Raw genomic sequence first — 23,845 nt, 5'->3', positions numbered from 1 at the left:
GGGGGACAGCAGATCCAATTTCCTGACTCCGTGGCTTTGATGTGGTGGGACTCCGTTTGTAGAGGGCTTGCTAGCTCCCGGAGAGGGATGCGCTCTGGGACCGATGGCATCCCTGGACCTGCTGTGTTTGAAGATAGCTTAGAGCAAATGCATGACAGGACGGGTTTGGTAACAGATGCTTTCCCCTCGCACATCTCCGTGAGATCCCAGCGGGAACGCGGCAGTGCCCGGAGCTGCTGGGTGTTAGAGAGGCGGGGGAGTGACCGGGCCGTAGCGAATGGGGCCGGGCCGGGGCTGCTGCGGCCCCGGGGCAGGCCCGGCAGTGGGGGCGGCCCGGCCCTCGCCCTCGGCGGCGTCCCACGGCCTCAGCGCTCCTGGAGTGCCCTTCGGGGCGGCACAGCAGGTGGAGCCTGGGCGGGAGGGCGTGCTCGCAGCATTTCATTAAATCCTGGAACACGGAGAGGGCTTGCCCAGGGATGTGGGGGAGTCCTCGTCCGTGGAGGTATTCAAAGAACGACGGGACGTGGCACTCAGTGCTCTGGTCTGCCTGACGAGGTGGTGTTCGGTTATAGGTTGGACTCGATGATGTCAGAGGTCTTTTCCAACCCGAATGATTCTGTGATGCTGTGCTGCAGTAGCCACAAACAATGGGGAGAAACGGGGACCGCGGTCCGGGCTGTCGGGCTCGCCTCAGCAGGGAGGGCTGCGCTGAACACCTTTGCCTCGGCTCCACGGAGCCACGGCTGGGCCGGTCCGATCGGCGCTCGGGCGGTTCGCAGCGAGCAGCGGGGTGGCCGCGACCGTCCCGTTACGGCGGCCGGGCCCTTCCCCGCCCCGGCCCCTCCCGTCCCTCCGCCGCCGCCGCCCTGTGACGCGGCCGCCGCTGGGGGGCGCCGCTCGCGCGGGGCTGGCCGGTAGGGGGCGCCGCTCGCGCCGCCGGTCCGTGCAGCATGGCGGCGGCGGCGGCGGCGGGGGCTGAGCAGACACAGCCGGAGCCGGCCGCCGGCGCCGCGCCCGAGGAGTCGTCGGACAGCGAGCCGGAGCAGGAGCCCGGCTCCCTGCAGAAGCTCATCCGCAAAGTCTCGACGTCCGGGCAGATCCGCCAGAAGGTGCGTGCGGCGGGAGGGGGCCGCGGGCAGGGCCTCGGGCTACTGGCGGCGCTGCGGCCGGCGCTGCCTCCGCGTTGCGCTCGGTGCTGCCGCCCCTCCCTCCCGCCCGGCACGGTCCGCGCCGCCGCGAGCCCGGGCCGCCGCTTTGGGAGTTGCCAGAGACCCCCGAAGCTTTCTCCGGCGGCCTGTCACCGAGCCCGTCCCTCAGAGAGCTGCCGGCGATCCCCCACACATCCTGCTCCTCTCCCCTCACCACAACCCCTCAGGGATCTGCCGGTGACCACCTCACATCCGCCAAAGCGCCCCTCAGGACTCGGCCATTTCCCCCTTTGCCCCTGTTGGGAAAATCTTTAATTGTAACAAATAGTGTTTATGTTAGTTTTATTTACCCCGTCGTTTTCGGTGACAGCCGAACCACCCCTCAGGGTCCTGCTGGCGATCTCCAGTCCACACAGCAGAGACCCCCTGACAACACCCCCAACAGCTTTCCAGGCACTTGTGAACCCCAAAATGCCCCTCAGGGATCCCCATAATGAACTGTTTCTCAGGTGCTCGTTAACAGCTGCCCCCTAAATGCCCTTCAGCGTCTGCCAGCGCCCCACAAACTGCCCTCAGGGGCTGCTGGAGTTGCCCCGACCACCCGGCAGGTGCCATCCCCAAACTGCCTCTCTGAACCTCTCCAGTTCCCCTCCCCAGTAGCCCAGCTCAGGCCACCTTCTTCCCAGTGCCAAGGTTCAGACCTTCCAGGGAGCTTTACCCAGCTCAGTGATCAGTGTACCCAGGCTCAGTAGAACCCTGTCTTCTTTCCTTCCTTACTCTCTTTCCCTGTAATATTTTCTTGGAATCATGGAGGTCAGATTTGGGCTCCTACTCCCTAGTGCTGCCCCATTTACCTGGTATTTGAGTCCTTAAGAGCATCCTCACTCCATGAAGCTGCATCTCCCCTTTTCTCCCCATGTCACCATTGCCACGGGCTCCTTCCTCACCTCCCCATACCTTCCCTGAGAACCTCTGCACATCCCAGCCATAGATCCCTGTCACATTGTTCCGTATCACCTTCCAACACCTCCCTCCTCTGTCGTCCTGTTGTACTTGGCACAAGTCACTGTCTCATCATCAGAGCTCTGCTTTGGAAGGTGCAGCCCTCGTTGTTATTTCCTGCAGTCCTTGCGTGTGCCTCCCTCAGCATCTTCTCATCCTTTTTGTGCATCCTAATTTTCCCCATCTTGCATTGTGCTGTTTTACTTTTCTGTAGCGATATAGCAGTATTTGACTTTCTGTCTGGCCAAGCAGTGATCTTACAGCTGGTTAGTCTTTGTTCCCAGCTTTGTCTGTCCTGCTTTGTCTTCCTGGTAAGGTAACAGTCCTTTCCACCCAGATTCCCTTGGCCCAGTCATATTTTACCCCTCTGTGGTGCATCCTGGAACAATAACACCGTTTTTTAGGGGCAGTAACAACATTCTGCAACTACAACCACAGCTGTAGCTCCTCTGTATTGTTACTGTAAGAGAAGATGTGAAGGTTTCCTTCAACCTTAGACTGGGAACCACCCATAGGGAGTTTCCCTTTTCTGTACTATTTTTATTATAGCAGCATGATTTTTCTTTGTAGCCATTAAGCTCCTGTGTAACTCTTGGACTGTTGTGTCATGTATTTCTGCTTAGAAATACCAGGTTAGTTACTCTGCCATCACCTGCCTTGTGCTCACCTTGTCTCTGCAGCATGGACAAGCACGGTGCAGCTTTGGGGATGCAGAAGCTCGCTCAGCACTGGTGCTGCAGCTCAGTGTTGCTTCTCTTGTACTCGTATCAAAGGAGAGCAAGTGTCTCTGCATGGTGCAGTGTCTGAAGCATTGCTCAAAGGGCTCTTCTTCATGCTGGCTGGTTTGCCCTGCTTTCAGACACAGGATCTGCCATCATTCTGCTGCGCATCATTGTTTGACTGCATTGGTTGCAGCTGTGAAACCCCTGTGACAAAGTGCAGTCCTTATGTGAGGACCATGATGGGGCTGCTTCCTCCATCTGTGAGGTGCTGCTGGCACTGCCACTGGCTTTGTGGGCTGAGGCACTGTGGGGCTGGGCTGTGAGATGGTTCTTTTGACCACATGAGGAGACCCTGGAGCCCTCTAAATCTGCTGATGTTCTGTATCAAGCAGATTTCAACTGTGCTGTAGCACCAGGTGACTTAAGCTAGTCTGTTATTCTGCTGTGAAAAAAAATAAGCCTTTTGCGATATTTTCCTGCACCTGAAGTGCTGAATGTTAAGAATTTGTCTTGCTGGAGATTGGATGAACCTTGGGATTTATTAACACCACTTTTGGAAGGGGTCTCTTGGAAAGGGAGGAAGGATGCCTCCATGGTGGTGTTGAGAGCAGGGATACAAAGACTTTTCCAGTGCTAGAGTGGGAACTCTTGCTTATAGCAGGATGTTAGAGATGCTAAGGTGAAAGGTGCATTGGGTTGTATTTTTGTTTGAATATAGCAGAACATGTCCTCCTGTCCCTACTTAATAGTTTTCCCTGTTTTACATCACTTCCCGTGTCAGCATGGCTGGAAAAAGATGAAACCAGCCACTTGTATATGCGAACATAAGCGTATTAAGAACAAGGATTATAAACAGATATTGTCTACAGCTAGTAAGCCTTCTGTGTGTTAACCTGCAGAAAACCTTTGACTAAATAGTGTCATATTTTCCAACTAAGCCCAGGTATTATGGTATTCCGGATTGATTTGTTCTATTGCTTGTTGTTGTCGTTTTGGTTTGTCATCGTCTTTTCTGCATGCTGCTGCATGTATACTCTTTCCTTGCCCTCAGGGCAAGGAGCAAAGACAACTCTGTGGGTAATCATAGTTTTGATGAGACTTTGAGGAGCTCACTTCCTTTGTAAAGGCAGACCTAATTCTGAATTTGTCTGTTGAATGATAGAGTGCAGACTGCTGCAAGCTGTAGAAGCTGTTGGACAGGTCTGTCAGTGACAGTAAGAGATGCAGGCAGACTTTTACTGTGGCCTGAGGATATAAATCTCTTCTGATCACATCTTTTGCTGCAGTTAGCTTAAGACCATGCCTGTAAGTACAGCTAAATCACCATGGAAGCTTACGGTTATCACAGCTTGAGCATGAAGTCTGCTGTGGCCATGAAATTCCTCAGAATTTTCTTGTTTGTCACAGCTGCAAGCACTTGGAAGGTACTTTTTCCTTCCTCTGGTCCTGCCATTTGTTTTCCTAAGAAATGCTGTAAATTAAAGCTGCTTGCTTGCTTGCAAGACCATAAAACTTCGGTGAACTTGTCTCAGAGCCCAGAGATTGTCCAACCATGTTTGACTGAAGTAGCTTGGTGTGGTAGTAGTGGGCAAGCGGAATTGTTTGGATGTTTAAGGACTGAGGTGTTGATGTGCAGGGTCTAAAGGCAAATCACAGGTAATATCTCTTTAGCCAAAAAACCAGTCGCTTGTGGGGGAAGGAGAAGTGGAAGGCTCAGTGTTTGGAAAATGAAGTACTATGTTCTAATGTACTTACTTGCTTTTAGCTAGAAAGAATTTTTGAGGCAGAGAAGAAGGTATAAAGGAAGCATGTTTAACAGTCTTTTACTGATTATTATTATGGGGAAAGAAGAAAGCCTCACATGATCAGGTATAGCAGGTAGTGTGAGTGCTCTTGTCTCAGCTGGCCAAGAAGCAGAGGCTGCACTGTGTGCTTGATCAGCCATTTCGAGACCTGACAGACTTGCACCAGCATCAAGCTTCAGAGGAGCTTTTAGCTCCTCTCTGGTCTCAGGCTGGTGTTGGTGCAGCTGCAGAAACTGTTGGTCAGCTAAGATTAAGTATTTTTGAATGGATAGGAATTAGGAAAGAGATGAAATGACCTAAGAGAAGGAAGATGTGTGTGAGGAGAGGCAACAGCAGGACTTTGCTCCCGCCTCCTAAGCAGTGCTGAGACCTCAGCTGGCCAGCCGAAGTGGTAATGTCATCTTGTTTTCACTCGGCATGGACTGAGGCACAGGAATATCCAAAGTGGTCCTGTGAGCTGAGGGTGTGAAACCAAGGAGTGCAGCGCCTTTTATAAGCTCTGACAATGAAGTGTGCTTCTTCCTTTGAACTTGACCTTTCATTTCCAGCATCACATTACAACCCTCAGAAAGCAGGAGGTTGGATGAACAGGCCATCTTCCCATTTCATTCATCAGTTCTGTGGAATTTCCAGCCTGCCAACTTTGGTGTGTTGAGCTCTCAGTTTGTTTACCAGACAGGATTTCAGCAGTGTCCTTGGGTGGCATCAGGAGAACTTCTTGTTTAGACTAGTTCCGTCTAAGTTCTGTTTACTTTCACAAGCAATTTCTCTGTAATATTTTCATTTTTATAAGCATTTATCATTGCCTTGAACTTTTAAACACAAGCTTGCAATATTTATTTCACCAGGGTTGCAAACAGAGTGAGCCTCTTTCCAAACTTTCTGGGATACTGGAAGCTGTCTAGCTCCAGTAGCAGAGATATGTCAGGTTCATTTCTGAAATTTCATGTTCTGAAAAGCAGTACAAATGAACTAGTGTTGAGCTTTATGCTGCAGTGGACAGGCTGTTCAGTATCTGAACTAGCACATTTCCCTTCTCTGTGCTGTGTACCAGGTATAGGTGATGCCTTTTGCACTATGGGAAGTTGTGATTTTCTTTCTGACGAATAGCCTTGAGGTCTTGGAGCCCCCTTGCAGCATAAAGGCAGAAAAACAGGGGGAAGCAAAACGTTTCTCCTGGTTTTTGTGCAGGTTTCCAGAGCATACTATGCTGAGTCCTCAGAGACATGGTGGGCAGCATGGGCAACTGAAGAAAGCTAATTTTGTTTCTTCTTGTATTGCCTGTTAGATAAAATGTCCATTTTATAGGTAAAGAAGTGTTATTTTTATTTCTGTAGTGCAAATGTTTTAAGATTTCCTGCGATGAGAGTGAGGAAAATGAGAAGTTTATTAGTTTGAAATACAAGTATTGAAAGAAGTGTTAGGATAAGAAGCAAAGCATTTCAGTAAAGCAACATTGTAAAAGAAATAAGCAAGAAATGAGGAAGGAATTTTCAGGAATTCATGACTTAATTCATGTTCTGTCTGTGGCATCTTCCACTAAAACATATTAAAATGTCTTTCTGGTTTTGTTTTGCTGCTTTCTAACAGGTTATCTGAAAGAGGACATTTTAGGAGCTTCATGTTATAAATTGTGGTGGCTTATGCTTTAATCCAGGTAGAAACTGGGAACTCTTCACCTAAAAAGAGAGACAACTTTTGCAAAAGAGAAGTTTTCATGATTGAACTGAAACTGAACATCTTGAGCATAGGTTTAAGGACGTGAATTTTCTTGGATTAACAGCATGAGCATACTAGTTTCTTCTCTGAGCACTAAGGAAAAAGGTAGAATTTTAGGCCGTATGAATGTTTCTGTCTTAATCTACATTCTGTTTCATGTGCACTTCAGACTCATCTGTTCTGACAATTTGGAAAGCCTCCCAGCACTGTTTCCACTTGTGCCTTGCTGCTGGAGAGTTTTGGATGCTGTATGAAAGCAACAGCTGTTACTTCCTTGTTAAAAAAACCCCAAAAAACAACAAGCCCAAACTAAAAAAACCCTACTGCACAACGAAACAAAGCACAAAACCATGCGCACTTGTAGCGTTTCTCATTCCTTCTAACTATAGATCAGGTTCCAGGAACTAAAGAGCTAACATTAAACTTTTTTGCATGTGTTGAGAGCATGGATTTACTTAGACCACATCGCTAAAAAGTTTCCAGGCTACTAATTCTTCTCTCTAATAAAATTAGAGAGAAATGAATATTTTGGTCTGATTGCTTGGTTTTTAAAAATAAAACTTAAGTCAAATATTTGGTGTATTTTCCCTAAAACCTCTAGTTATGGAAAAATTACTGAGTTTTTACTTTGGAGGAGTACAGGATCATAAATGAAAACTGTGAAATGTCTATCGCCAAATTACCTGATTAGAAAACCCAGTATACCACGTAAGACACTGTATAACTCTACCTTCTTTAACTACAAATCCTGTCTGATTCTGTCTGAAATAGCAGCTATACCTGCATATGTAAGAGAAAGCACAAGTAAAACAGAGAGGGTTTGTTCCCTGTTCCTGGAAAGCTTGAGATTTACCCTAGATGTAGGGACAGCGTCATTGGAAATTTCGCAGCACACTACTGTCCCAAGTGAATAAGTGTTCCTCTTGGAACACATTTTTTCAAGATCTCATATGCACCAACCATTATTTAAAGGCTATTTTATTAACTCTCCACTGAAACAGTTTGTTCCCTGCTTTTTCTTCACTAAGTGGTTATTGCTTCTTGTTTCACTAAGAATTTATGTGTCTCTTGAAGAAAGAAGGTGCTTCTGTTTGGTACTGCAGCCCTGTGGGATAGTTATCCAGGGGTAGCTGAGCTTTAGGCAGAATAGCTGAGGCAGCAGCACTGTTCCACAGCAGCTGCCATGGTTTGTGCTCCCTTCTCACACATTTTATATAAAACGCTCCAGAAAGCAATGCGCTTATCGTGCATGCCCTGTTCAGTAGTGCTGCACCTCTGCAGCAGCAGTGCAGTGCTTCCACAGGCTATGGAGCTTGCAGTCTGCATGCCCTGTTCAGTAGTGCTGCACCTCTGCAGCAGCAGTGCGGTGCTTCCACAGGCTATGGAGCTTGCAGTCTGCAGGCCCTGGACCACACCTGCACATGAGAGTGCTTACGTAGAGGAGAAGGAGGTCTAAAGCTGGCTGCTCTTGTCCAGAGAGTAGAAGGTTGGCTTGATGGCTACGTTACCACTTCTGAGTTAGGTGATTGATTATACAGGATCGCTTCATTTGGTTTTAGAGGAGATCTCTTTGTTTCCTCATCGTCTCATTGCTAAGTTGAAAAGTTTTACATCTGATCACTGTTCTGATGTTGTGGTTTGGCTTTTTTCAGAAAGGAAATGCCCTCTTGATCGCATAATGCTTGCATCGAGCAAATTGCACTTGAGTCTTGCAAGCTTTAGTAAATTTAGCCATGTAATTTTCTAGTGAGGAGAGGTGATACCACCTGCAGTTTCCTACGGGGGAAATGTAGATACATACTTCCTATATCAAATGCATAAAATCACCCAGGGCATCCCCAGACCTGGGAGCTGAGGCAGGTGGTGCAAGCTCCAGGTAATGTCATACCCTGTGGGACAGCCGCCTTCAGTGGTCTTTGAATGACAGAAATGTGTCTGATAAAACAGGGAGGGCGAGCTGCCTGCTCTTGGAACTGCTCTCGGCTGAGGCAGGGCAGAGCACTGTCTAGAGTGTGTAGATCTATCATTGAGGTTTTATTAAAAATTAGTATTCTGGGAACTTGAGCCAGCCCCTTCTGTTCAGCTGAAAGTTAACAAAATGGTGTTCCCAGGGCTGTGCTCATCTTCCTTGTTGTTGCTGGTGCTGATCAAGAAGTCTTGGCATGGTCAAAGGTATTTGTAGAACATTAAAAGAGGGAAAGTGGAAAAACAAATTAAAACTTTGCAGTATCCTTTAAAAACTACGTTAAATAGATGAGGAAAAAAAAAACTTTAAAGCATAGGTTGTTTAATACATAAATATGGAAAATCTGATTACGACAGTTGTTACAGAGGAGATAAAAATAAATTTTAAGATACTTGAGTATTAATTAAATGGCCAAAGGCCAAAAGCTGCTTTCTGCTCTCAACCTGTTTGAATACCAGTTGGAGTAAAAGGATGAGGATTTGGCTCTGCATCTGCCAGTCCCCACCAAACAAGGCTCCTTGCAGAATTCAGTAGCAGAGGTGATGGGAATCCAGACACAGTGGGAGGAAGCTGTCTTCTTTCAGTCTCCTCAACACAAGGGCAAAGGATTCAGTTTTCTTCCTCAAGGTATAACTTTTGATTTCCCGTGTCCTGAAGTTCTCATACCAGTACTTTCTGCTGACTTTTCCTTCCTACTTGGCCAAGGTCTCCATGACGTTCAGTGGTGTGGGAAGGATGGGGTGGTTATGAGTGTGAGGGTGAGATCCACAGCTGTATTCTGCATGTGCTTTCCCTTACATTTGCTCTTCTGTGCTCGCACTGGTCACACTCCCCAGCCTGGTACTTTCATGTCAAATGGCCCTGACAGCCCACTGTGGTGAGTGCCTGGCTCCTTCTGCCTGCTGGTGAAGTGGATGGGGGGGCTTAGACACGTGTTTTTTGGTAGTAACTTGTTTCTCTGAACGAATAAGAGTGTGACTTAAGCTGTGGTGGTGCAGGCTGCAGCGTTAGAGGGTTCTGGGTACAAGCTGTGATTCCAAATGAGGTTCTATCGCTGCACCTCAGCAGCAGAGCCACGGGCTTCTGAGTTCAGACGGGATTCTGTGGTGCTGGTGCATAGCTTGTGACAGGTGTGTCTCAGACCTGAAGGTTTTATAGTAGGTAGCATGCTTTGACATTTTTTGTGTATGGGAAAAATGCCCAAGGAAGGGATGTAGTCATGTATGTGTAATTCTCGATGGTAGAAAAAATAACAGTCAAACTTTTCATGTTTGTCCTTAAATGTATAAAGCTCATGTTTAATTAGTACCCTTTAAAATTTTATTCCATTCCAGAATTTTCAGGTAGCTGTTAAACTGTTGCCTTTTTGGCTTTAGTTACCTCTGTGCATGGGTTTGAGCCCTTATCATCCAGCTTTGCTATAGTTTGACTGGAGCTTTATACTCAGTTTCCCTCTTGTGATAAATGTGTTTGGGAAGGATGCTGGGAGCCTATGGAAAGCATCCTGAGGCTTAAGCAGTTAGTGTGCCAGGAGTTGTCCAGCTCCTAACTCATCCTGAATCCGTGTACTGGTGTGTTTTTCATTCTCCCTTCTAAGTAGCTGACCAGAGTATTCATCTGTTTTAAGTACTTTGCTTGGAGCTCTCTGACAGAGCTCATTTTACTAAGGAGCTGTGCGTTGATATGCTGTATGTTGTATTTCCTTCCCCATATACATTCTTGTGTCTTTCAAATTGTTTTTCATTTGTTAATTTGTTCACTTTAGGTCTGTGACTGTACATCTCTTTTAGGAGAGTTGTTCATAATAGTAGCAGCTGAACCTGGTATTGAAAGAAGCTGGTTCAAAGACCTGTTCTTTGTTTATTGGCTGCAGCCTTAACTAATGAAGAATGAAGTGTTTGACCATTTATCTGTGCCAAGGCAAATTAAAGCCTTTTCAGTATTTATTTGCTACAAACTCCTGTTTTTTCCTGCGGATCTGGAGAATGAGCTTGCATTTCCTGTTTCAGTGATATCTCAGCTACTCCATGGATAGGCTGCTGTCTCGGGAGTTGCAGGGAGGCTGTAGGAGAGCTCGCCGTGCTCGCCCCAGTCTCTCACTGGGTGTGCCGAGTCCAGCTCATTCAGCAGGGCTGGAGGTTACAAAAGAGGAGAATTGGGAGGATGATTGTTAGGAGAGTTTTCGCAGGCTTTCCCGTGTGCTTGTACAAAGGTCTGTGCTGTAACCCCCTTCATTAGCTGTAGTGCTCGGCTTCTGTTGTTGGGCCTCTGACTCACTGCCCCAGCTTCTATTTTGACATTCGAATCCAGCTCTGATTTTCTTTTCTTTTTCTCCTCTTCAGGAGTCCTTTTTTTGCTGTGAATTCTCATAATGTCTTGCTCTTTTGATACCAGTGAAAGAAATCTTAATGCCATTTTCACTTTTTCAAGAGCAAAGTGCATTTACTGTAGAATTCCAAAACAGGGCTACACAGCCGGTAATTACCTTGTGCTCCCCTATAGATCTGTATAGCTCTCTCTGTGTCCCATAGTTAGAATTGCTTTACTGATCAGATTTCACCTCTCCAAACTTCCTGGCGTTCATTTCCAGGGTGTGACCACTGTCTGGTGGAAGGATGTTGCTCTCAGATTAGCTTGTTAACCCCCTTGTTTTGACCTTTCATGTCTTGTTCTGTGGGGTTGGTTAGATTTATTCCTGTAGTTTCTTTGTTGGATTTACTGTGTTTTATTTGATTTCTAAATATTAATTAGTTTCATGTTTATGACCACAGAGAGCTTTTATGACACCAGCTACTAAAGCTGTTTTACCCACAACAAGGTACAGGACTCAGATTTGTACCTGCTCTAGCACGGCAAGGCTGGCTGGCCGTGTTTAAGCACCTGCAGACCTACTCCTATCCTTTTTTCCATGGCTTACCCCAAAATCAGTGACTAGATGAGGTTGTTTGGTCCCTGGGGATCAGCTGCCTGTAAAATTCCCTAGTAAGCATCTATAAAGACAGCCCAGTTCCCCATATGCTTTTGCATTTTGTTTTTCCTCTCTGCATTTGGTGCTTTGTGTAGTCAATTATTCGTTGTTTGGCATCAGTGTTTTATGGTACATACAAATAAAAACAGTGTGTGTCCTAAAGCTTTTAGATTTTGAAGACACATGGAAAACAGAAATCCAGATGCTGAGAGCTTCGGGTTTGGGATTCTTTAGTTGCTATTTAGATAGCTTTGAATCATTTTGCTGTTACCTTGTACATAGTTCTTTTTTCTCATTGGAAAGAAGTGTCAGTGGAGCATAATTCTTGTTTTAGATACTCTGCACTGAATAATTGCCCCTGAAAATATGTTATGATCTCAGCAGTGAAATAAGTTGCATTGTTCTTCCTCTGTCTCTATCAAACATGGTTTTGAGCCTCTCTGTGCCAAGGGACACTTGCCAGCCTGACAGCAGGACACGCTTGATAGTCACCCTCAGTCTGGCTAATAGGGCTTGTTTTCCAGATGAGGAGATTACTTTTATCAAGAGCCCTACTACCAAATGGGGCAATAGGTTTAAACTTCAGAAAGGATTGTCTGCTCCTGTGTTTCACTTGGTGAGCACTATTATGTGCAGGAGAACAAGGGATGTAATCAGAAAGTAGCTGAAATCTGACATGATCCTTCCTAACTTCTAGTAGAATCACTCATGTTATCAGTGTAGAAAGCACTTAAAACTGTGTAGGCTGTCTCTGATCTCCTGACATGGGTTACTGGGTGCAAAGACACCTCATATGAGCCGTGCTGCCGAAAACACAGCTGTGTCTTGCTGGTTTTCTGAACAGCTCCTGTTAATCTTTTGGCTTCTTGTTCTTACAGGGTGGGAAGGGGAAGCAGTGAAGCATTAAGCTCTCTTTTAAGTTCTTTTTTTAAGTCCTCTGAGATGTTTGAAACTATTTCTGTTGAGGTCAGTGGCAAAACTTTTCTTTTGTCAGTTCAGGATTAGGCCTGAACCCTGCACCCGTTTTGACAGGACAAATCTGAGAAGATACTATGTCTCTTCCTAAATACCAAGTTTTGAAAGGGGATGAGCTGGGGGGAGGGTTGTGTATTGCTTGCCATGAACTGAGTATTTTTCTGCAGGAAGTTGCTGTTCTTCAAGGCCAGAGATAAATACTAAAATGCTAGAAATTGCCTAGGCCTTGCCTTTCAGCTGTCTATCTTTTCAGACTTCTTAAGACTCTCTGCTATGTCCCGTGTTGCTTTAAATTGTCGGCTTGTTTGGTAACCTTTTTTACACTGATTTGAAATATGATAAAAGGGGGTCAGTGTTGAAACCAGTAGCACATCATTTTACATTTGATCCAAGAAGATAATTCATTTTTTCATAGTGTTCTCTCTCTGCCCACAGAATGCCATGCCACAGGACACCACACTGGAAAGGGACTCAGCTGGAAAGAAAACAGTCTGCATAGTTCCACTGCAAACAATTTTTGTATTTATCCTGGATAGGATGCACATAATCAAATCTCATAATGTTTCAGGGCAGTAGCTTTTCCCATAGAATCCAATATATTATACTAAAAATAGACTTAACACTCTCTTTTCATTATGGGAGAAGCAATTTCACTTTTACCTTGAATTACATGCCCAGTAATCTGATCAGAGTAGATCTTCAATTAAAAATCTGCAGAGAGGCTGGGGAGCAGAAGTAACTTCACCTCCCCCATTTTTTTTCCTTTGTGTCACTTTGCAGTCAGGTCCTTTCCCCAGTTCATTTTCTTCAGCTGCATTCCTCTGCAAGTAGCAAGTCCTTTGGCTGTAAAGTCAAAATAGATGAGGAGAAAGGCAGCGATGTCTGCATCATTTTATAAAGTCATCTTGATCTTATCTCTGGCCATTTCCGCCCAAACCCACCAAACTGTGCTGAGCTGAGTGCCTATAAATAGCCCGGCTGCTCTCGTGCAGAGATGGGCAGCGCTGAACCAGACACATGCTTGCTGTGAGCAGAGCGAGCGCTCCTGCTCTGGCCTTTCATGTCTGAGCAGGACAGCTGAGAGGTTTGCTATAGGTTAGAGCCTGGCAATGACAGAAGCTGCTGCTTAGGGCGGGGCAAGGTGACTTCTGCAAGTGTTGCCTTTTGGTAAAAAAAAAAGGTTTAAAAGAGGAATGGAGGAATGCACGTCTTGTGCAGAGGTGAGTGAGCCCAACTGAGGTGAGGGAGCAGGTGGGAGCTGAGGGAAAGCAGAGGCATTGTTTTGCTGAGAGTTACCATGATGGTGGGCTGGGAAAGAGTTTGGCTAAAGTGATGCTGCCTGATCCTGGGGTGTGTAGGGGCTCTGGCTGACCCCAGTTTAACCATAGCTGTAAATAGGCATAGCAACAGAGCTCTGAAATCTCCTCCTGCAAGTTGCTATTTTTTGATCAGCCTTCTGGCTGACTTGATATCTTTGGGCTTTGCATCCCAGGAGTCTTCCCCAAGATTTTTAGTTCCTCTCTGATTTTGGTTCAGGGCTTTGCAGAGTTCAATAGCTGCTTGCTGTGTCTCATTTTTTATTTATATGTTTCTGTCTTAATCTGGAAAATCTCCTGCCACTTTCCCATTTTCTTCCCTTTAAAAAAATGAGCTGCAGAGATGTGTGATTTCTTTAGTGTGGTAACTTGGATGCTGGGACTTTACATTTCTCTTTGATACTCAGGTGCTGGAGGTTGTGAGAGAAATATATATTTTAGTGGGTTTCCACAAAGTTGGTTAGTGCTGTTTGTTCCACTTGACAGATGGGGGATGGAGACACACAGAGTGAAAATTCCTTTATTGGGAATTCATAAAAAGTCCATGGCAGAATAGGAGCATGAATGCATATTTCCCGGTTCCACATGAGTGCCTTCAGCTCTGGCCTTGCCTTCAGGGTCATTTCAGCAAGGGATGCTGTTCAGTCGGTCTTTGCACTCCATTTTCTCGTGTGCTGAAGCTTCAGCTAAGATAATGTCTGAATTTTGGATTATTTACGTAACACCAGCTCCAAGGTGGTTTAACATTTTGTTTCTGGGTATTGCTATAGTGTGTTTAACTTCCGGACCCTAAAGCCACTCCCAGATACTTCATGCTTCTTAGAGTGCATTCCTACTGCTGTGTCCTGTGAAAACGACTGCCAAGATGCCTTTCAGTGACTGTTTCAGAGCTGTGGGGAGCTGGTCTGGGAATCCTTATAGGAGCTCAATCCTCGATTGTGCATTTTCGTTTTCTCTTTTCATTCTGCTGGAAGTACTGTGGAGTTTGACAATTCCCAGTTGAAGCAGGCACACTAAGCTGGTGTTTGCCTGAGCACTGGCAGGTACTTCTGCCATGGTGCAGGTGGCTTTGTGACACAGACCACTGGGAAGTGCTGAGGCTTGGGGTTTGCTAACCTTGGAGCTGGCCAGGGCCCAGGATCCAAGGTAGATGATGTTCTTCCAGGAGACGGGGGAACTGTCCCCCTTTTCTCTTTCCCAACACAGTGAAGGAAGATTATAGTGGCTTCTATATCCGACAGCTCTCTTTAGGATCTGGTGGAATTTGGAGCCTGCTCTTTCCCAGCTGATTTGTGAGTAGAGGCTTCACCATGGTGGTCCAGACCCTGTGATCTCTCAGGCTGGCTTGAGGATGGCTCAGTCTAGCAGAAGAGAAGCATATATTGTCAGATGGATGTTTCTCCTTATAGTCAGCATTTTTTTCAAAGTGGTTTTTGAGGAAGCTTTGAGCTTGGCAAGGGCCAGTGTATGTGGAACATGTTAAAATCCGCAGCTGTTTCAAAAACTAAAGTCACACATAAGAAATATATATAGCATTTTAAGAGCAAGTTTAATGCTCTGGAAAGGATTTCTAAAATGAACTAAACCCTGTGGATCAGTAAGAGTGTGTATTTTGTGTGCTCTAGTAGCCTGGCAGTGTCCATTTGGTGCTGTGTTTGTGAATTAATTGATCCTTATCAGCGACCTGACTGTTACAAACCCGAATTCCACTGAGACCTCTGGTATGTTAAAGCTGTGTCATTTTCCTGGCACCAAGATACAGAATAACCTGTCTTACAAGATTGTCAGACCATTTGTGTCCTGTGTTTTAACTGTGTGTTTATTGCGTTGGGCTCTCAGCAAGAAGTATGTTCCTGCGACTAGGTTTCTTGTGGTACTGAGGCATGACATAGCACTGCTTGTAGCTCCTAGGCAGTAATTAAAATCAGGAATTTGGGGTTGGACATTCAGCCCTGACAAGCCTTTTGTCTTTCTGAGCTGCAGTTTTTGAGATTATTTTCATGTAGCTGTTGGTATTCAAACCTGTCCTCAGTAAAGGAGTCAAATGGATTTGACAATGCAGAATGAAGTGCATGTGGATTAAATCCATACCCCCACATATGCACAGTATGTGAACGAGTATATGAGCCTGTGTGTGCTGGTATGTCAGTTTAGTTATAAAGCAGTTAAAGAAAAAAAGTCAGTGTGCGTAGACAGTTTTGGCACTGCAGCCCTGGGAAATGGCAGCTGGCCAGAGAGTACCGAGGCAGGGCCAAGACTATCTGAAGAATACCAAGTGCTGAGGTTGGATATAGCTCCTTGTTTGCTCTGGTTTCACTCTTCACCCCCTGGGCTTGCAGCTTGCCACCTCTGTGCCAGGTAGATGCTGGTAGTTTCACAAGGCACAGCTGGAGGTAGAGACAGATATCCTGGGTGTGTATGTGCAGGTAATCAGATGCCAATTAAACGAAAGGTGCAATTACCTGTGACTGAAATCCGACCTCGGTGAGTTTAACTGTTACACTCCCTGAGTCACTGTTAGATTCGAAATGCTCATTCAGTTTTAAGTTACTTATCTTCTTTGGTGTCGTGATAGCACTGGAGACAAGGGTAAAACCGCACCGCAGTGTGGGTTGTGTATTCATGAGAGTTTTATCTTGTGAAGGCTGCTCAGTTTTGCTGAATGAATCTGTGCAACGCTTCCAGCAGAGGGCACTGAGGTTATTGGTCTCCAGCTGCAGTTGTTTCCCTACGGGTGTGTGCTGGGTGCCTGTCAGTAAAACCTGTGCTTCACCCCTCTCCTCTGATGCTTTTGTAGACTGTCATAAAAGAGGGGATGCTGATGAAACAGACCAGCTCCTTCCAGCGCTGGAAGAGACGATACTTTAAGCTGCGAGGACGGACGCTCTACTATGCAAAAACTGCTAAGGTAAGGTCCTGAGAGTACCTGTGAGGCCAAGGAGGGAAGTCAGTGGAGAGGCTTTGGGCAGATGGGTGTCAGTGGGGAGGCAGCCTCAGCAGAGAAAAGAGCTCTTTAAGCACTGGTCTTCAGGCTTTGTAGCTACTAGAAGATCCCTGTGTTTTGCCTCACACTTGGAAATCCTTGGTTTCGAAGTGAAGCATCATGCGGACCTGTGATACTGATTTTTCCATATTTTTTCCCCCTTTGGTGCATGTTAGTAGGGAATGGACTCTGAATCAATAGAAGGGAGAAAATATGAATGAAAAGAGAAAGTGGAGGAGACAAGCAAGGCTAGAATTTATCAAATCAGAGATGCTATCCATCTGGCTTAGTATGTTGATAGTCAACTAGACATAAAACTGTCTCCTTTCACAAGAACAAAACCTGCAGTTATTTGGTGTTCCTTTAAAATAATCCTTTAATAAAAATAAAGTCATTGTGTTCACTGTCTGAAGATAGGTCAGAGTGATCCCCAATGAATGGAACTAGACTTCCAGGTCCTTGATGTTGTTGGTGCTGTGTCTTTCCTTCAAATCATAAAAGGCTGTGATATAGAGCATGCTAGGCAGACTCCCTTTGAGTCTGCTGCTTATAGATTGGATTCAAGAATTTATTGGGATTTTGAATTTCTTTCCAGTCCATTATTTTTGATGAGGTGGATCTGACAGATGCCAGCGTGGCAGAATCAAGCACAAAGAATGTCAACAACAGCTTCACGGTAGGACTTTTTGCATTATTTTCTGTTCTTCTTGCATCTTTTCCCCACATCCCATCTCTTTTGCAGAGCTGAAAAACATCTGAACAATCTTCACAGCATCTTTCACTGAAAATAAAAAAATTACAAACTTACTTTTCTTTACAATATGATAACTCATATTTGTGCACGTGAGAATTACCTCAGGGAAATACCTCAGGTTACTATGTATTGTGCTAAGACTTGGCATTCAGGGATTTTCTTACCTATAAGCTAGGATGGTTTGATAGAACCTGTTTGCACAGTGGGACAGAAAAATTTGTTCTGCTGAGGGAGTTAGAGGTGATGTTCATGTTTATGCTGGAGATCTTGCTAAAGGAATTTAGTTTTTCCCAGAGGCATTAAAATATGTAAACTTCTTTTTCTGACTTTGTGTGTGTCTGTGTGTTTATATATGCGTGCTATATATAGTGGGAAAGCAAAAGGAGGAACAGAGAGAAATAACTGTGGGATTGGTTCAGGATACTCATTACATGTGGAATGTGTGCTAAGTATTTGCGGTCTGGAAACGTGGTGGTGTCCCTGCTTCATTTTCTCCAGGCTCAAGAACTAGGAGGAAAAATGATTGTATTTCTAAGGTGCAGGTGTTCTGCAAGCTCCAATTTGGGGGAGTACCTGGCATGCAGAAAAAAAGCCATCAATGTCAGCCCTGCAGGGTGAGTGTCGAGCTGGTGAACAGCAACAAACCTCCACACAGCTCCTGAGGGGCTCAGAATGGAGGAAAAGGAGCGCCTGGGGAAACGAAATGTTGCTCTGAGGCAAGGTGAAGGGGGGAGCAATCCAGGTGGAGGGAGGAATCCCTCCTGATCCTGCAGGTGGTGACCAGCACTGAGCAGTGTGCCTTGTGCTGCAGCACGAGTGACCTGCTGCTTTAAACATCTGTCAAAGGGTGTTTCTGTTGTGTAGCTGTAGCTTTTGGCTTTGCAGTGTCTATGTCCAGATAAAACCCCAACACCTTCCCAAAGCTTGAAAACACTTTCTACATCCATAGTTGGATAAGTAGGAGGCATATCTGGGTATGGTAAGTAAATGTTGATATCAGGTGTCAGTGTGAGAGTACAAAGAGAAGGTTTATGCAGTGATTTGAGTAGGGGATATGTTTTCAAGAATGTGATGTTATTTACCTGTTAATAAAGCATTTTATCCTGGATTTTGCTTCAGATTTTTCAGGTAAGCATACTGTTACTGTGCTGCTTACTGTTGTGGGTGGGAGAGATCTAATCTCCATCATGAAGACTGCGTTAGGGACAGAAGGAAGCAGTGTATTTTCTCTCTCAGACTGCCCTATCCGAGTCCAAGAGTGAAGAGTTATTTCCAAGACTCTGGTATCAGGCTCTGCCAGTCTCTGCTTTCCCTAGCCGGTAAAAGGTAAAGGGTTACCTTGAAATTCAAGCAGGTACAGTTTGCACTGTCTCCAGCTGAGCAGTCTATCATGGGGCTTAGGTAAACTTCAAGAAAAACATGTTTCCTCTTAATTTCTATCTGCTTTTTCTTCTTGTGGCTTATGGAGGTGCTTGACTCGTTTAACTTGAGCTCTAAAAACATTGAGGAAATCAGAAGGTGGCCTAGTCTTGCTGCTCTTTGCTCTGTTACATCGTTGTTGTCAGTACTTTGGATTCCTTGCAGTCATGCAGTTTTCTGTTGGTTTCCTTTGAGAGCACTGTGCTTCCCCTCTGTATCTTCCTTTCCAAAATTCAGAGTTTCTTGATGCATTTTTTCCCTGTTTCAAATCAGTGAGTCGTATGATTGAGTTTTTCTCCTAAACTGAAAGTATGTAGCATGTGGTGTTGTAAGCAGAGTCTTAGATGTTCTGGTTTTCTTTTTGGTTTTCTGTTTTTTTTTCAATGGAGACTGGTACTTGTGGATTTATAAAAGAGTGGTTTCTTTCTCAGAAAACTCAGCCTCTCTCCAGGCGTCTGTACTGCCTAATGTATAGATTCTGCAGGTCAGGTTGCCTGAATGATATCCCTAAGGTCCTGACATAAAGACAACCAACAAAAACATCATATAAACCCCTCGGAGGAACAATGTGTATCCAAGACAAACAGGTAATAAGGGCTGACCAGTCAGAAGAGAAACTGTTGAAAGTGCATTGAGAAGCATGGGGAGGCAGCATCATGAGAGGAGAAAACCAGAGCGCAAAGCCAGCGAAGGTTGTCCTGCATGGATAGAGGAGTAAGGTTAAAAAATAACTGCCAGTAAACCTTTTACATGGGCATGTCTGACAGGTAATTTGTTTGCTCTCAGCAGGAAGGAGAGCAAGAAAAGTGAGTTTTAAGACACAGACCTCTTCCTCTAAAAACAAAGTGTGTAATAACAAATTCCACCATGGTTTACTTGGTTGATCTTGCGTAGATTTCCTCAGTAAGTGTTTGCAATGGGGACAGTTTTCAGGACTGCTACCCAGAATTAACGGATAGATGACTATAGAATCGGCTGGGAACATGTGACGTGGGGCATTTTTGAGCTTGAGATGATGTTCTTAACAAACATCAGCTCCGTTCCCTGATGTGTAATGAAGAGCTTTATATTTAGCTATTGTTCCTTTAGGTCAGGCAGTGTGGCTGCAGAGGTATTTAACAGGAAGCCTCTGGGAAGCCTATGCCAGAGCTCTCTTCTCCCATTAGGCCTCTAGGTATTTGCTGGTTCTGTCACATCTCTGCCATCTCTGTCCTTGAGAGTCACCTGTCTGCACGGTAAATTCTTCTGGGATGCCTGGGCTGTGACAGGTGCTTTCCACGTATGATCCCTTGGTACAGTGGTGTATAGGTCTCTCAATAGTCCCTTTTCCTAGGGTTGCTATCTTGCACAGGGTCTTAGAGAAGATCTGCTGTGGCACAAATGCAATGATAACTATGTTGTCCTGGTAGTTCAGGACCCTTTATTTCAACGAGAGCAGTCAACTTTTAGCCTGGATTCTTGCCATCAGTGTGTGCTATATTTGTGCTCCTAACAAAATAGAGATCACAGCAGCATTGGATGGGTGAGGTCAGAGCCTGCCCTGATTTCTAAGCAGCGCTTTCTCAGCCATACCCTCAAAACCTCTTGTGATTTCTAAAAAGCAGATGATCTGGGGTGACAGTGGGTACATTTGGTCTTCCCAGTGAGACTTTAGCTCTTTCCATGAACAGTTTTTTCTTGGACAGTGCAGTTCTGCAGTAACGTGATTTGTTAAGGTGCCCATGTAATGGACTAGCCTGCAGTTGTGTTAGGAGCATTTAAACAAAATCTGCCATGAGGATGAGTTCCATACTTTAACCTAGAATAGTGTTTTCTCAAGATGATGCTGGGAAGCCTAGGTTTTACTGATCTCTGTCTTAAAATGATCTGTTTTACCTGTGTCATGGACCTGAGCCACCCATCGTGCCTGTTCTCCCCTGTGACACCTGCAAGGTTTGGGGGACACCAGTCACTCTCTTGCCTGTTGCTCAGGTCAACACTTTGCCACCACAGCTGTCCCCTCAAAAGTCTTTGAAAAGACTTTGGGTCATCTCCTTTGGCCCAGTTTTGTAAAGGTTTGTGTGGTGAACAAATTCTTCCTCCTCAGACTGGTGTGTGGGCTGAAGATCGGCTCTCTTCTAGAAGGTGCCAGCTGGGTTAAGCCTGCTGCCTTCAGCGTGGTTGGTACGGTTAAAGAAGTGAGTCCTTATCAATTCATTGACCCATTTCTGCTTCGTGGAGGATTTGTATAAAGCATGTATTCTTTAACACTAGTCAAAAATGCCTGTCATTGTCAGGAGAGGGCCTGGAAAGGACATCATATCTTTCCAGGTACACATTTTGTGTTCCGATATGATTCTCACGTGGTGGATTGGTAAATGTTTTCCAGTTATTGCTACTAAATGGTGTTGTGGACTTTCACCCTCATTCACATAACATGAATTACAACATTTACTTCTTATGCCATCTGATTCAGAGCTTTGAGATCCCATAGGAGAAGGCTCCTCTGTGTGGAGAGGGAATTTTGTGTAGTTTGGTTTCTTTCTGATGCTTTGGTGAAATGGAAGGTGGTTCAGAGCACGTTTTTGAGTGCCAGAAGCCATGTTAGTGACCCTTCCTCAATAGTTAAAGGCTCTTCACTGGAAGAGGTGGAGCTTGAGTTCCTGAACTCCTGTAAACCCTTTTTTGTTGGGAAGTACCTCTCAGCTCAGCCGCAGACAGGAAACAGCGTATTATTACAGTCAGCGCCTGCCTCTCTACTTCGTTGCTGTCAGAAGGAAACTTATCCCAGCTCCTCCTTAAGCAGGCAGCTAATCAGCTTGTGGCAAGTGGAACACAGCTCAGAGAAACTGACCACAGACGAGACTAATCCTATTAATTGCATGTCAAGCAATCTGTTTAGGTTTTTTTCTGAGGGAATAGGCTGCTCTGGACACTAGTTTAGAGGAAGATTGAACATGAAAGGTAAGATCAGGAGCGTGAGTTTTCTGGATTGAGCACTGGGAAACATGGCACCTGTGCCAGCGTAACAGATTTCAGGAGTTCAGGTTCTTTGGAATATGTTTGCTACAAGCTTACTGTTCAGGTGTTCTCTCCTGAGTGGATTTATGTAGATGTGTTCTCTAGAACAGGACTAAAGGGAAATGTGCCTGCAGTGCCGTTGGAAATGCTGCACCCAGTTAAGAAATACTGTTTATTAACTGATGATTCACCCTGACCAATGTCCCAGCAGAGAGGAAATACTGAGGTTAGAGTAATACCTCTCTTCCAGAGCACTTGCATGACTGGAGGCGACAGTGGTTGTGGTAGGCTGAGGAACAGGGAGTTGCTGGTGCCCCTGAATGAGAGAGAGCAATCATCTCTGAGAAGGAGTATGGATGTCATTCTCCAGCTGTATGGAAGCCTGAGGTGTGCTACAATTTTTTCTTATTATGACCTTGTTACTTAGTACTGACTTTATTCAGCAGCAAAGTTGCCAGTTTCTGTCTTGTGAAGTTTTATGTTACTGATCTCCTCCACAGTGTGTATTTTTGCTGTATTGTCCCAGGGCTTATTGACAGTGTTGGGAAATAGCATGAATTTTCATTTTGGGGTAAGTAACTTTTCCTATGAACAGAGGGCAAAGTGCTTGAACTTGGATAAAAAAAATCAAAGTACTGACAGTCCTTCCTAATGGGGAGAGTATGTTGTTGATGTTAGCAGGTTCATTCGCAATGAAGTGAAAGTGCCTTTGCCTCTTCATGATTTTGTGTCAAGTTGAATTATTGGTATGGGTGTTCTTAAGTTAAAATACATCCTTTTCAGCAGAGAAGGCAGTGATGTCTTCTCTGAAGAGTTTGGTTTTGAAAGAAGATAGAGCTGCTCAAGCTACAGAAAGTTTGCTGCTCATGCCTAGCATAGGAGCTGTGTTGGAACAAGAGGAACCCAGATCAGAGGTTGGTTGTGCTGGTTTGAAATACAGGTTTCAAGAAAGAGCATGTGACTTATTTTTATGAGGAGAAAGAATATAAGAACTTTTGTTGCAAGCTGTTTGCAGGAAGTCATAGTTGGACTTCAAGCTTCAGCTGATAGAGATCAGGAAAATCTGCGTGGTTTAACACTTGCACAGATTCCCAAAACTGCCCTATGTGGCCTCAGCCCTCTGAAAAAAAAAATGGAATTGAACATATGCTCCAGGGAGTCACTGGGCTTCCTAGCAAGGGAGAGGATTTTTCTCCCCTGCTTCCTCAACAAGGGGGTAAAGGGGCCCAGAGAGAAGGCATCAGCTGGGCAAAAAGACTGACTGATCCAGGGACATAGTGACACAGGGCAGTCCCAGGTGTCCTGAATTCTCACACAATCATGGATTGCCCTGTTAACGTTTGGAAAAGGGAAAGATTAGAAAAGAGGGACTTCTGAACAGGATGGTTCTTCCTTGTTTTTAAGCTCTCTCTTCTAAATTGGGCAAAATTAGAGCACGTGTTGGAAATTCAGATTTTGCTGGGGGTTGTTGTCTTTTCCACACCCATGTGTGTACATGTTCAGGAATTGTGCACTCTTTGCTAGTGCTTGTACTCTGTTTATATTGGCAGCTGTCAGAATTTTCCTTTATAAGCAAGTGAAAATATGAGTAGAGCCGTGTATTGCTGTGTCTAGAATCACTCTGCTGGTTTTCTGCCTCCCTTCATTAAGTGCAGCTCAGTCCCCATTTCCTGTCAGAACCACTGCAGTTTCAAAATACTTTGCTATTTTAGTAGTTTGTAATCCAGACTTCAGTGCAGTTTTTTTCTCCTTGAGAAAAGGCCCTTTGGTAAACAGACCATTCTGAGTCACTGTTAGTCAGTGAAAAGAATAATTTAAAATCCTTTCATGTCAAGGATTTTTGGGACTCTTAATCCAGCCTCCTGTGGGAGGTGGTCATTAGTCTGCTGTCACAAAAGAAGGAAAAATCTGGAGAAAAACTATCCAAGAGAAGATAAACATGGAAGCAGAGTTAGAGAGTCTGGAAGAAGTTGCTGTGGGTGGAGAGATCTGGCAATTGCTACTGTGCGTTACAGAGTGACCCGAAAATATGCAGGAGGTTTTGAGAGAGATGAAACTACTGTAAGAA

General features: G+C 45.2%; 1 protein-coding gene across 6 annotated transcripts in view; it reads left to right on the top strand.

Moving 5' to 3' along the window:
- Positions 1 to 941: 941 nt before the first annotated feature.
- The window catches only part of DGKD (diacylglycerol kinase delta), a 58,114-nt gene continuing 35,210 nt past the window's right edge, over positions 942 to 23,845 (top strand). Inside the window, exons 1-4 of one of the 6 annotated variants that reach the window (XM_032120033.1) lie at positions 1,095 to 1,109; positions 2,721 to 2,782; positions 16,419 to 16,529; positions 17,200 to 17,280. In XM_032120033.1, coding sequence (XP_031975924.1) covers positions 16,437 to 16,529; positions 17,200 to 17,280 — 174 coding nt within the window. In that variant the 5' untranslated portion in view covers positions 1,095 to 1,109; positions 2,721 to 2,782; positions 16,419 to 16,436. Of the gene's footprint in view, positions 1,110 to 2,720; positions 2,783 to 8,841; positions 9,240 to 13,483; positions 13,526 to 16,418; positions 16,530 to 17,199; positions 17,281 to 21,572; positions 21,721 to 22,027; positions 22,165 to 23,845 lie in introns of those variants that run through there. The other 5 variants (XM_032120031.1, XM_032120034.1, XM_032120032.1 and 2 more) reach the window with 5 other exon arrangements.

The sequence above is a fragment of the Corvus moneduloides genome, chromosome 10 (genome assembly GCF_009650955.1).
Source record: "Corvus moneduloides isolate bCorMon1 chromosome 10, bCorMon1.pri, whole genome shotgun sequence".
Lineage (NCBI taxonomy): Eukaryota > Metazoa > Chordata > Aves > Passeriformes > Corvidae > Corvus > Corvus moneduloides.
This window is presented reverse-complemented; position numbering and strand designations above follow the sequence as displayed.